Source organism: Coloeus monedula, assembly GCF_965178545.1.
Source record: "Coloeus monedula genome assembly, chromosome: 2".
Classification (NCBI taxonomy): domain Eukaryota; kingdom Metazoa; phylum Chordata; class Aves; order Passeriformes; family Corvidae; genus Coloeus; species Coloeus monedula.
Genome location: NC_138782.1, coordinates 2183791 through 2195883, shown reverse-complemented (window position 1 = coordinate 2195883; position 12093 = coordinate 2183791). Strand labels below are relative to the sequence as shown.

The window sequence follows — 12093 nt, the reverse complement described above, 5'->3', positions numbered from 1 at the left end:
CTACTCCTGGCAGAGGAAAGCGGTGAATCATGACACGCACTCTCAGGCTGTCTGTCACGGGGGGATGGAGGGTCCCCGGGCCGTGCTCCCTTTCCTTTCCCGCCCCACCCGCGTTCTCCGCGCTGAACTTTACCCGACTTCTCAGCCCCTCTCTGCCAGCCCTCGGGCCCGCCCCCTTGATGCATATTCATGAGGGACCGCGCCCGGGACCGCCCTTCATTGGCTGCTCCTTGCCCGCTCCCGCTCCCATTGGCCGGCGCCGCCGCCGCTCCGGGCGTTGGGCGGGGCGGCCGCACCCGCGCCTCCCGGGCGGTGACTCACTGGGCGTGGAGTGCGGGTCCCGCAGCGGCGGCGGCAGCGCAGCCCGCGCCTCCCCCCGCACCCGCACCGCTCATTGTTCCGCCCGCTCCAGGCACCATGGACGAGCTGGACCAGTCGCCCCTGGTCTCCTCCTCCTCCGGGCCAGCCCGGCCGCAGCAGCCACAGTTTAACTACCAGTTCGTGCTCGACGACGAGAAGGAGGAGGAGGAGGAGGAGGAAGAAGAGGAAGACGAGGACGAAGACTTCGACGAGCAGCTGGAGGTGATGGAGAGGAAGCCCGCCGCGGCTCCCGCCGCAGCCCCTCAGGAGCGGCCGCCGCAGCTGCTGGACCTCGGCGCCCCCGCCGAGCCGCCCCGCCCCGCCGCTCCGGAGCCGCCGCAGCCCGACTGGAGCCCCCGGGGAGCCGTGTCCTCTTCCTCCTCCTCCGCCACCACGCCGTCCCCCGCGCAGGAGCAGCCCCCGGCCCCCGCCCGGCCCGCGCAGCCCCAGCCGCCCAAGGCTGAGCCTGCCGTCGCCCCCCGGAGAAGAGGGTCCTCCTCCGGCTCAGCTGGTGAGTGCTCCCGCCCCAGGCCCGGGGAGGGCGGCGGCCGGCCGCCGGAGCCTTCGCCCGAGCCGCTCCGGTTCTCGAGCCCTGCTGCCCCGCCGGGAGGTTCCCTTTGTCTGCCGGCCCTCGACCGCCTCCTGCGGCATCCCTCCCTCCCCTCAGCCGCTCTCGGGCGCGGCCCCGCTGCCCGCGGCCCCGCTGCAGCTCATGCGGGAGAAAGGGCTCCCCCTCTCCTTTATTTTTTTTTCCTGAATTTTTTTAATTGTAATTTCTTCTTTTTCCCTCCTCTTCCCGTCTGGGTTATGCTAATGGCGGGAGGGGGAAGCGCCGCCCCGGCCGCCGCCTCGCACATGGGCCGCCCGGGGGCGAGGCCGCCGCCGCCGCCTGGCAACGGCCGCGTCGCGGGGGGAGCGGGGGGCAAGCCCGGGCTACCGGCCGAGCCCCGAAGGACCGGCCGTGTGCGGGGTACCGGCTGAACCTCGCGGGGACGGCCCTGCCCGGGGCACCGGCCGAGCCCCGAGGGAGCGGCCTCGGGGTCCGCGCGGCTCCGGCCGGTTCTCCCCCGACGCAGAGCCCGCCCTTCGCCGCATTGTCCCGGGCACGGTTCCCCCCGGGGCGGCCCGGCACTGCGGGTTTGGGCGTGGGAGCGCGGGGGAGGAGGGCAACATAAGATACTTGTAATCTTACTCATGTTTAACACAGCGCCTGGAGGGAGGGGCGAGGCGAGGGACTGCGGAGCCGCCAGCCGTCCACCTGGCCGGCACAGCCCTGCGGCCCGCGGCCTGCGTGGGGACGCCGCGCCCCGACCGCGGACTGCGGGGCTGAGCCCTGGAGAGGGAACCGCTGACCTAGGGAGGAATGTGTGGTAGCACAAAGGGCGACCAGGCTGCTCGCTGTTCTAGGTGTGGCAGTCCTGGAGAAGAATGTCAACCTCGCGTCCTGGATGGCCGCCGCTTAGCCACGGCTGTCACCTGGGGCTTCTCCAAGGCGTCGCCCCGTGATGTGGGGGTTCGCTGGAGTCCAGGCTGTGGAGCGGAGGGCGTGTCACCCCCCAACAATTGCTTGTGCTGCCTGAGTGCCAGAGCCCTTCTCAGGTCTAATCCGGGAGCTGACCCGCATGACTAATGCCTTGCATGCAGATCGCGAGTGTGCTTTGGCTCCACTTCTCCTTAATTCAAAGTGCAAGAGCTGACTTGAGGCCACTAAAACAGTGAAAAGGAACAAATTCAAGTGCCTTGAGATCATCATGGTGTGTGCTTATCTTCATTGCTCTTGTGGTGTTGGTATGTTGTGAAGATGCAGGATTTCAATAATAACTAAACAGGATGAGGGGGCATGATACTCAAGATTTAATAAAAAAAAGCATCTGGAACAATGATTTTTTTAAAAAGCCTGTTAAAACATGAATTTAGTTTTGTCAGGGGAAGTTTCACAATGCATTTTATTTACATGTGTGACAGGACTTGTGCTGTTGTCTTTCATGAAGCCTACTTTGTTTTGTTCCTTTGGAAGCTCTCTGTGTTGCAATATGCCAAGGAGATGAAATTTTTTTTGTTTCCACCATTTGGAGGGCAGATGATGACAAAAGCTTGCAACAGACTGAAGAGGAGGGATTCTATATGATGGATGAACAGAATTTTTCCTAGGCATGTTCTCTGACTGGAGCTCTGGATGGTTTAAACAGAACTGAATGGAAGAAATAGGATCTACCAAATCATGTTGCTTTGAAAAGGAAGGATGAAAGCGTGTTTTCTGGAAATGATTTGGTTTTTTTTCTCTCTGACCCCTGAAGGATAAGGCAAAAAGAGCACAGTAATTCCTGAAATAGTTCTCTGTTAAGAGACCTATCTGTGAGAATTGCGTAGTATAGCTGAGAAGTGGCATCAAAGAGTTATTTTAGTTTGTCAGTGATGATTAATTTAGGGCTCTGAAGTAAGAACTGGTATCTGGGGGAGGCCTGGTTTCCAAAGACAAGGTGGTGTAACACAATGCTCATCTAATGATGAGTTGAAATATTAGAAGCTCTGTACTTGAAACTCCTAGATGAGAGCAAATTAATGTTGATAAAAGCATTGCCAGGTTATCTAACGAGTACTTTGGCCTTCTCAGATGCAGGAGCATCATGTTAAATATCCATTTAAACATCAAATATTTGTTAGTTTTTCATTTAGCAGTGGGTGTTAAAACTGTCTGGGTCAAGACATTTGGCTTGGCTTCAAATGAGTTCACTCTGTCATGCTGGGAGACTGGCAAAATGAATTTGCTGGCTGCAGCTGGTGGCGGGGTGACCATGGCAGGGACAAGCCACGTGGCCCTGTGGTTTGCTCTCTGCAGAGTTGTGGTTTCACTTACTTTGAGCTCTGCTGTTTGAATTTAAGGTATAACTGAAGACTTACAGTTCACAGTCTAGAAATTTTGAAAAAAAATCTCTTTGTATTTGAAATCTAATGCTTTGATTTATGGGGATTTGAGGCAAATAACTTTGAAATTCTGTTTCCAAGTGGAGGAGAGTAAGGCCTGTAGCAAGTACGCAGAGAATAGTAGGGTTTCTTTTATCTGCAACAATTGGCTGCTGTGCTGCCTTTTGTCAGGGGAACAATAGCAAAAATGTATTGCCTACTTGATGGCCCATTGAAATGTATTTTATGTATATATGGAGGTGTTTTTTTTTTAAAAAAACCCTTTGTAATTGCTATTAGTTACACAGTTAAGAGTATCCAGTATCATTGTGACATAATTATATGTAATGCAAGTCTCTGGCAGGGTAACAGCAGCCTACCTTCTGAAGAGCTAATATAAATATTTGCAGGAGGAGAAAACAAGCAGGAGCTCTGTAGTCGAACTTGGGTTCTCCTGAACAATTTCTGGGGTTGTGGTATTTGCTGTTTTGTGAGTAGCAGAAACTGCAGTTCTGGAGGGATTACTGCTTAAATCTTTTGATTACTTGAATTTACATAGGGTGCAAAAAAAACCTAGTTTGAGGTAGTTATATATGATCAAAGTAATACTCCCCTCTTTTCTGGCTAGCTGCCCAAAGTAAGAATAACCAGTGTACTATGATGAATAGATACCACTTTCCTTCTTTGAGTCCTACATCCTGCAGCAAAAGGAGGGTCATATATATCACTTTCCTGGAAGACACTGTTGTGTTTTGCAGTTAAACTGCACTTACCAGAAGCCTGTATACAAAATCCACCAGACTGGCCCTAGGCCAGCATGCAGAGAGAATAAAGATGTTTCCTTGTGTGTCCATTGCCTTCAGCTGACCTAGGTTAAATACCTATGCAAACGTTGTGAAGGGCCAGTTTATTAATTAGTCTTGCTTTTCCATTTGATTATGTAGGATTTTTTCTTTAAGTTATCCATGTTGAGGAGAGGTTTCAGGAAGGTTTGCCAGACAGTGTCAAGCAGAGGTCAGCAGAGCTGCCCGGAGCTGTCCCTGGCCAGGCTGAGCCCAGCCGCAGGAGGTGCTGAATAAATGCAGATCTATACACGCTTCTGCTCGCCCCAGCGAGTGAACCTTTTACCCTGCACATCCTGCATTTGCATTTTATACAAATTCTAAACCAGCATATTTGCTCCCCAGATTCTTTCTGCTTCTGTGTCTGCATGGGCTCCTCTAGAGGAGTTGTGTGCATTTTAAGGACAGGATGCAGCAGGACTTGGAAAAAACAGAGCTGTCCTTGAATATTACCACTGGTGACTTTCATTTGCACCCTTCATTTATTAAAATATGTACCCACTGATTTTCAGTGTTTCTCTGAGAGGCAAGACCCCTTCTCTTCCCTCGTACAGTCAGCACAGCCCTAAGGGAGGTGTTCATAACCTAGGTTATCTAATTTAGAACGTAATTTTCTTTCTGTTGTAAAGAGGAGACTAGTGGGCAATTTGACTGGTATAGTAAACCTTCATTTTCGTATTTCATGTTCCCATCTTGGTGAGTTCAACCAAGGATCATTTTATTCAGTTTTATTCATTGTCATGTGCAGTGTCTAGCACTGCGGCCTGCATCTGTAACTGAGCTGGTGTAAGAGTTTCAGAAGCCAAACAGCTCTGTCTTCTGTTAACCAGGAGTGTGTGCAAGGATAGTCCTGCCACGTTTGATGGTATGTTTGCTTTGTGTGTGTATCCCTTGACTTGCTTTCCAGGATAAAACCACACAGCTTCCACCTACCCTGTAATGATGTAGCCCTCAGGGAAGTTTTGAATTGCACTGGGAGTTTTTGCCTTGGAGATGAAATCCTACAAACCACAGGTGAGGAGACAGTGAAGAGCCACTGTTTGTTTGCTCTCTTCCCCGTCCTCCCAGCCTGTACTTAAGGAAGCTTGGAGCATGGCTGTGGAGTGACCACTGTCTTGTCCACCTTGTTGCATCATCACTGGTGGCCACAGAACCTCTTTCTTATCTCACAGATAACCACAAACAGCTGCACTTGTGGAAGTTGAGGGGAGCGTTCAGGCTTCCCAGTCAGAGGTTTTCTCAAAGTTGCTGGGAAAGTGGATGTTGTTTTCATTTTCCTTCCTCTTCCTCCAGTGCCCAGGATTTTGGAAAGCACTCAGTCTGGGAATCTGGCTACTTAGCAGGAGTATGCATCAGTCTTCTTAACCCTGGAGCCCAGTGTTCCCATGCTGCTGGAATTTTGGGGGCTCTGGTGCGAGGCTTTGTCTGCCCGTTTCCATGTCCATTCTGCCACACCCAGCTTCTTGATGGCTCTCCTCATATCTGCCTGGCCTTTGTGCGCTGGGAAGGAACAAAGGGTGGTTAACCTTCAACTGGAGCAGAGAAAAGAAAGTTATATTTCTTTATTTTCTGTTAATATTTTGACAGAAGTGTCTTTTGTGTGTGTGTGTGCTGGCAGGTTTCTATAGTAACTATGAAACTCAGAAAAATTAGCAAAGCATAGTTCCATCTGAAAATGTCCTTTGGGTTCTAGTTTGGAGGCAAGGAAATAGTTCTTGGTCTTTTATTGGCTAGAAAATGGAAAGCAACTTGGAGCTTACAGGTAAATTATCTTGAGATAGTCAGAAGCGCTTATGCATGAAGTAGGAGGAAAATTGTGTAACTCAAGCTGCTTTAGAAATGAAAGAAAAAAAAATGAGCTATTATTGCCAAGTAAAAATAGCGAACTGTGAGACCTCAGTAGAAAAGTAATGTTTTCCTGCAGGTTTTTTAAAATTTTTTTTTGTTTATGATCTAAAATAGAAATTGTTCCTGTGTATGCTTTGGAAACACTGTATAATGTTATCTACTTATTCTGCAGTCTCAGTTTTTAGGGCAGCACAGGACAGCCAGCACTGAGATCCTGCACTCCAGACACATGCTTGGTGGATGGCTTTTCTAACTGGTTTTTCCATCAATAAGAACTATTACAACAGCAATGAAATAATGGCCTTATTAATATTCACAAAGTCTGAGAAAATCAAATTATCTCAGTAGAATGTTTTTTATCTTTCAAATGGAAATAATCAATCTGCTGCCAACTGTAGCTGTCAAAATAGGAAGATTTTAAGTTAGGTTTGATTTTATGGTTTTAAATTACTGCTTTTCCCATGATTTTAATGGGTTTGTCTCAATTTGTTGCTTTCTGATGTATAAAGAAAAAGTACTTTTAATTTTATCTTCCTTCTCTGGGTAGAAGTATTAGAAATACCAGTGTGACCCTCCCTGGTTTTGCTGGGAGACTTGCTTTGTGTCTGAGAAAATACTCTCAGCTTCTACTGGCAGCTTTTTAATGAACAGGGCAATCATGTCATCAACTTCATCAGCTAGGGAGAATATGTTAGTTAAGATGTCTTCAAATAAGATTCAAGACTGAGATAAATATAAACTTTCCTGTTGCCAGTTAAAAATGTTCTCAGTCTGTTAAAATCTCCTCCTGCTTATCCAGTCAGCACTGGTTTGTGACAGTTTTCCTTGAACTCTGCTGTCCCCTCTTTTCTGACAGGAGAGAAAATTCCTTAATGCCTGTTGTTCTGCATCCCCTGTGTGTGGCAAGGAAACCAGTGCCAAGGAAAACAGCTGAAAGAGCATGTGTGAGGCCTTGCAAAGCAGGTTGTAGCTGCAGAACAGAAAGGAACAAGCAAGAAGAAAAATGTCACCGGTGGCAGAGAGGCTCCTTCTTTCATGGGCTTCAGCCAGTCTGCCTGGTGGTGCCTTCAGCCTGCTTAGAGGGATGGATTTAGAGTGCTTTAAACGCAAGTTTTCCTTAAAAGATCACACTGTTAGACAAGAAAATGGGTTTTCCTGTCTGTGTATTGTGGCTTAAATGACAAAAAAATCAGATGGTTGGGCAAAACCTTTTTTGACCAAAAATCTGTTGTAGAGCTGTTGATACCTGATCCCCGTGGTTTTCAGGAGGGCATCAAGACTCTGAATCTTCACACTGCTTTTTCCCTTTAATTAAAAGATATTTTACAGATACTAATGGCTACAACGAATCCATGTTCTTGCTCCTTGTTTTTCATATCTTATACATCAGACATCTTATGCACCAATTTGTTTTTATTTTGCAGACTGTAAGCTCTTATGTCAGAGGCTTGTCACACAAGGTAATGTGTTGGGAAGAGATGCCAAAAGAAATCAGTAGCATCTCGTCTCCATTCTTTAAAGATTATTTTAGCTAATAAATACATTCTTCTGCAATGATAAGGTTGCTCATCTAAATACTGCTTAATTTGTTTAATTGTGGGGAAAGCAGGGAAAAATCCATCTGTACAAATCAGTGAAAGGGAATCTTATGATTGGTATAATCTCTAAAATTAAATTGGATAATGTCTGCATAATGATAGGATTTGCATGGCTCTTTAGACCTCCTGCCTTTGAATAAGTTCTGATGTAATTACTGTATTTTTCTGCTTTGTGGCACTGCCAGAACTCAAATTTCTTTTTGTTATTTCAACGTATGGTTAAAGAGTCTGGGTCTTAAGGAAAAGTTTCTTCATTTTTAGAGGAATTATGTAGCATTTTTTTGGTTACAAATGTTGCCAAAGACTGAGTACTTGGCTTCAAAGCTATGTCTAGCTGGACACATGTGTTTGCAGTTGGCTAGATGTTTCTTTCTGCTTCTCTTTAATCGAATGGATTGAAACAGTATAAATTGGTGGCTGTAAATGCTGAATCTGGGAATGTTCATATCTTAGATTGTTCTAAATTAATTTTTAGTTTTGCTATTAAATACATTCAATTTCTATATTAAATGTAGTTGTGATTATGAAGTGGGTATTTCAGGCCATCAGAGATAGGTTGTGAACAGTTGGGATTAATTGTGGCCACCTGACTTCAATAAAAGGAGGCTTTACCCAGCACCTGATGCTAATTTGGGTAATAAAGCAGAATTTCTGTGATTGGGCAGTTGGGAGCCTTGAGGGGAAGGTACAGCCAAGGTGTGTGGTAGTCGTGCTGTGCCATTTACTCCTCCCTGAGCTTCAGTTGTGCTCAGGAGCAGAACAGTTTTCTCTTTGTTCCTGAGAGGATTTAATTTCCTCGTGGTGAGCTCCTGCGGATTGCTGGCCTGGGATAGGTACGTGCATCCTGTTTCTGGGAATTCTGTGTGTACGTGGTGGGAGAGTAGGGAAAAATTTCTTTGGAGCTGAGCTGTGAGACTTTTTTCTTTGTTTAGTTTTAGTAACAAAAGATGCCAGATAAAATCCTGTCCCTGCTCTGAGGGGATGGGGTGACACTTAAGTGGATGAGGGACTTTTGGCAGAAAAACCACTCTCTGAAATACTTTGGATCCTGGTCTGGTGTTACTGATCAAAATGGTTGCAAGAGATGAGAGTGGCAGTTGTCTGAAGTATTTAATGGCCTTTTAAAAACACCCTCGTGGTCGGTTCTTACTTTGGCAGCTTGGGAATTGGAACAGGGAGCAGCATTGATAGAGCCAGGATTAATGTCTCTTCCTTGTGTCCCTCCGTTCGTACTTAGGTTGGCACTTGGGTATTGCAGGGGAGTGGAACTGCCTTCTTTTCACTCAAGAGCTGATCAAAAGAAGAAGAAATGGCACATAGCTCACCTGTGTCCCGGTCCTTTACAGCCCCTGTGTTGCTGGGCAGCTTGTCTCAAGTGGAGTTTTTTTTAAAAGAGGAGATGCTGCAAAATTGGACCATATAAAAATGATATTGAAGAAAGCTTGCCTAAACCATTTTGGTTATAGATTTGTGCTTAGACAACAAGAAAATGTTACTTGCTGGAGACCTGCTTGCAGAAGCAGACTACTTAAAATGCTTGTTTTGGACTTGATTTCTTTATGCATTTCAAGTAGTGCAGGACAACTCTCCTTGCAGGTGATGCATGATTCCACTTTGCAGTAATTGCCGTGAAAGCCTGAAATGGCCTATGGCTAGGGGTTGTTAATGATCAAAGGTCTTGGCTCCTTTTGTGATCCCAGCTGTGATGCCCTCAGGATGTCCAAAATGGAGCTCCTTTTTCCCCTTAAATCTTCAACAATCCCTATCTTTTGTAGCAGTTTGCATGCTTTTCTCCCAAGATTTCCAAATAGTTTCCTAAACTGGAAACTTCTCTGTAAAAACTTACACGTATAACTAAAAAGAGCCAAATGAGAAAAACGAATTTTTCTGTGGCTCTGCAGCCTGATCTAATGATGTGAAAAGGTGCTATTAATAGTTAATGTTCTTAATCTCGAATGGTTTAAATATTTGTTGAAATCCCGTATTTAGAACAATCACATCATAACAGGAGATGATTTAAATGGAGTTTGTGTAGGTAGCTGCTTTTCTCAGGAAATTCTTGTGAAGTTGTGTGCCCTTGTTTTGTACTGCAGTAGGAAAGTAGGCATCCAAGAACTTGAAATAATTAACTTTTAAATGGCCACATGTGTTGCGAAACAGCTTGAGATAGAAATGCTGCTGGGGCAGCCTCCACTGTGGGCACATGAACAACTTGATGCATTGAAGGAACAATTCCTCTTTCATATCTGTCCTAGAGGGGTTGCTGCAAATGGAACTTTTACAGGATGTGTGAGTCATGTCACAGATGCCATTCCTTGGAGTATTAATTTTACCCTGTTTTCCTTTATTGTTAAATATTTATGTTAACAGGAGAGGCCTTTCACAATGTCCCCCTGTGGGAGGTCTGTAAGGTAAATGCAGTCCCTGGCCTGTTAGTTTGCTATCTTGCTCATTTCCTAAGCTTGCAAAGGTGGATTCTTAAAGACTCCATTTTTGCTAATTTTGTTTTAAGAATAGCACACGTTTTGCAGCAAACTAATCCAGGAAGTGGTTTGTGAGTTCAGAAGGCTGAAACTCCCATCTAGCAGCCTAATGCAGTCTCCTGCCAAAGCTAAACTGGGTATCAGGTGAAGTTTGCTCTGTATTTTTGCAGGTTTTTTTCTGTTTTAATGTTGAGCTCGTGCACAAAAATAAGGAGAGCAGCAGAACAATAAAGCCACTTTACCACAGTCCTGCTGCTGCTGATTGGAAGGAGGCACATGGGAGCAGATGGAAGGGTCCTTCACTTAGAGAAATCCAGTGATGAGGGATAGGAATTGTTCTGGCTCAGTTCTTATTTTCTCCGAATAGCCTGATGTCTTCTGCTTTCCTTTGTCAAGTCTGTTTTGTGGGAAGAAAAAAGGCTTTTTTCTCATGAATTGCTTTTCTTGGAATTGTCAGTTTACCACTTTTTCATTTTAAATATTTTTCTCTTTTTCTCTGGAAGTCTTAGCAGATAACTTTCATTTCATTAGTTGTATAAGAAATTTCTCTCCATTTATTTCTCTCCTTTTTATCTGAAATGTTGATACTTAAATGTTAAGTTTTATGCTGGTAATGTCAGCATCTTGTGGCATCAGCAGTTAGTGGGAAATCAGCAAAAATTGAAATGAGGGTTTAAAATTACACATCTTTGTCACACTGGTGTCAGGGTTCTTTATTTTTAAACAAAACTGAAATCTGATTCTTGTTGGGAGATGTTATATTTTAGCTGAAATCATAATGCAGTTTTAAAGTATGAGACTTCATGCTAATGAAAGAAGCTATGGGGCTATTTGTGGGTGATTTGTCTTTTGGTTTTGGAGGGTTTTTTAGGGACTACTTAATTTGCGAAAATCCAAGGTAAAATTTACCAAATGTTTAAGAACAGGAATGCAGTCAGACAGGCTGAGTCTCTAAAGTTCTCTCTAAAAGCCATCAGCTGGAGTGCCTCAGTAACTCATATAAAGTGGTACCACTCATAAATAAGAGGTCAACCTTTATCTTGGCTGCAATGCTGAAAGTACTTTACTAACTTGCATCATTATGGATTTTTGGCAGAAAAAATTTGGAGTAAAAACTCTTTTCATGGAGATTGTGTTCATTTTGAGGTCTCATTCTTCTGTGTTTCATGAAACAAAATCTGCCTGCTGATGGAAGTGTTTATTGAGCAGTTCTTACTGAAGGAGTTTTTAGTTATGATTTGTAAAAAGTGAAGATCACTGAGATTTTTTCTGTACTTATTTGGGTGGAGCTTTGCTGTAGTGAAGCTCACTTTGTAGGTCAGTTAAGGTGTTTTGAATATCTACTTTTGCTTGACAATAGTCTTGCTTAGAGCTCGATGTATTCTGAAGTTTTTTTACTTGGTTCTGTTGTACTACTTGGTTGTGTTTGTTTTTGTCACCTAATTTCTGCCACTGAGATGCAAATAGGAGAAGCCACCCCTGGTGATGGATCTTAGAAGTGTCCTACTTACCCACAGAGCTGTGTTTCTGAGAGGTTTCTACCTCCACATGGGACGTGGGGATTCTTCAGCAGTGTCACTGCTGGAAGAAATCCCTTTCACCATGTCACTTCAATTCCCCTCTGCAGAGAGTGGTGGTTCAGTCAGCACCGATGCTGATGGGGGAGTTGTCCTACTCCATTTTCCCTGCTTGCCTGGAGGTGTTACACAGGACCCACAAGGGCAGGAAAAAGCCCTTGTATCTTTTTCCTTTCAGCAGGAAAAATGCCATTTTGATGTGGGTGGAGGGAAAGTGGGTGGTTCTCCTTGGCTGGTTAGGAAACACTGCTTTTATGTAATCTCTTTTCACACTCCAACTATGTGTGGAAAATAAAGTTTGGGTGTGGACATAATATCCATCCATTAAGACAACCTGGGAATTCAGTGGCTGGCATAGCTATTTTATGGTTCTGTGCTGAGTTAATGGAAGCCAGACCTCAGAAGGAGTTTTTGCCTTGTGCTGTCTTAAGGAACCACTGAAAAATGAGAGCCCATGCTCTTAAACCCAGTGCCCTTCCCT

The 12093-nt window shown here is 45.4% G+C and overlaps 1 protein-coding gene across 2 annotated transcripts in view; it reads left to right on the top strand.

Annotated features, from left to right (window-relative positions):
* Positions 1–331: 331 nt before the first annotated feature.
* Positions 332–12093, top strand: part of RTN4 (reticulon 4) — a 40687-nt gene continuing 28925 nt past the window's right edge. Inside the window, exon 1 of one of the 2 annotated variants that reach the window (XM_082303469.1) lies at positions 332–871. In XM_082303469.1, the coding sequence (XP_082159595.1) occupies positions 418–871 (454 nt within the window). In that variant the 5' untranslated portion in view covers positions 332–417. The remainder of the gene's footprint in view (positions 872–12093) is intronic. The other variant, XM_082303466.1, reaches the window with a different exon arrangement.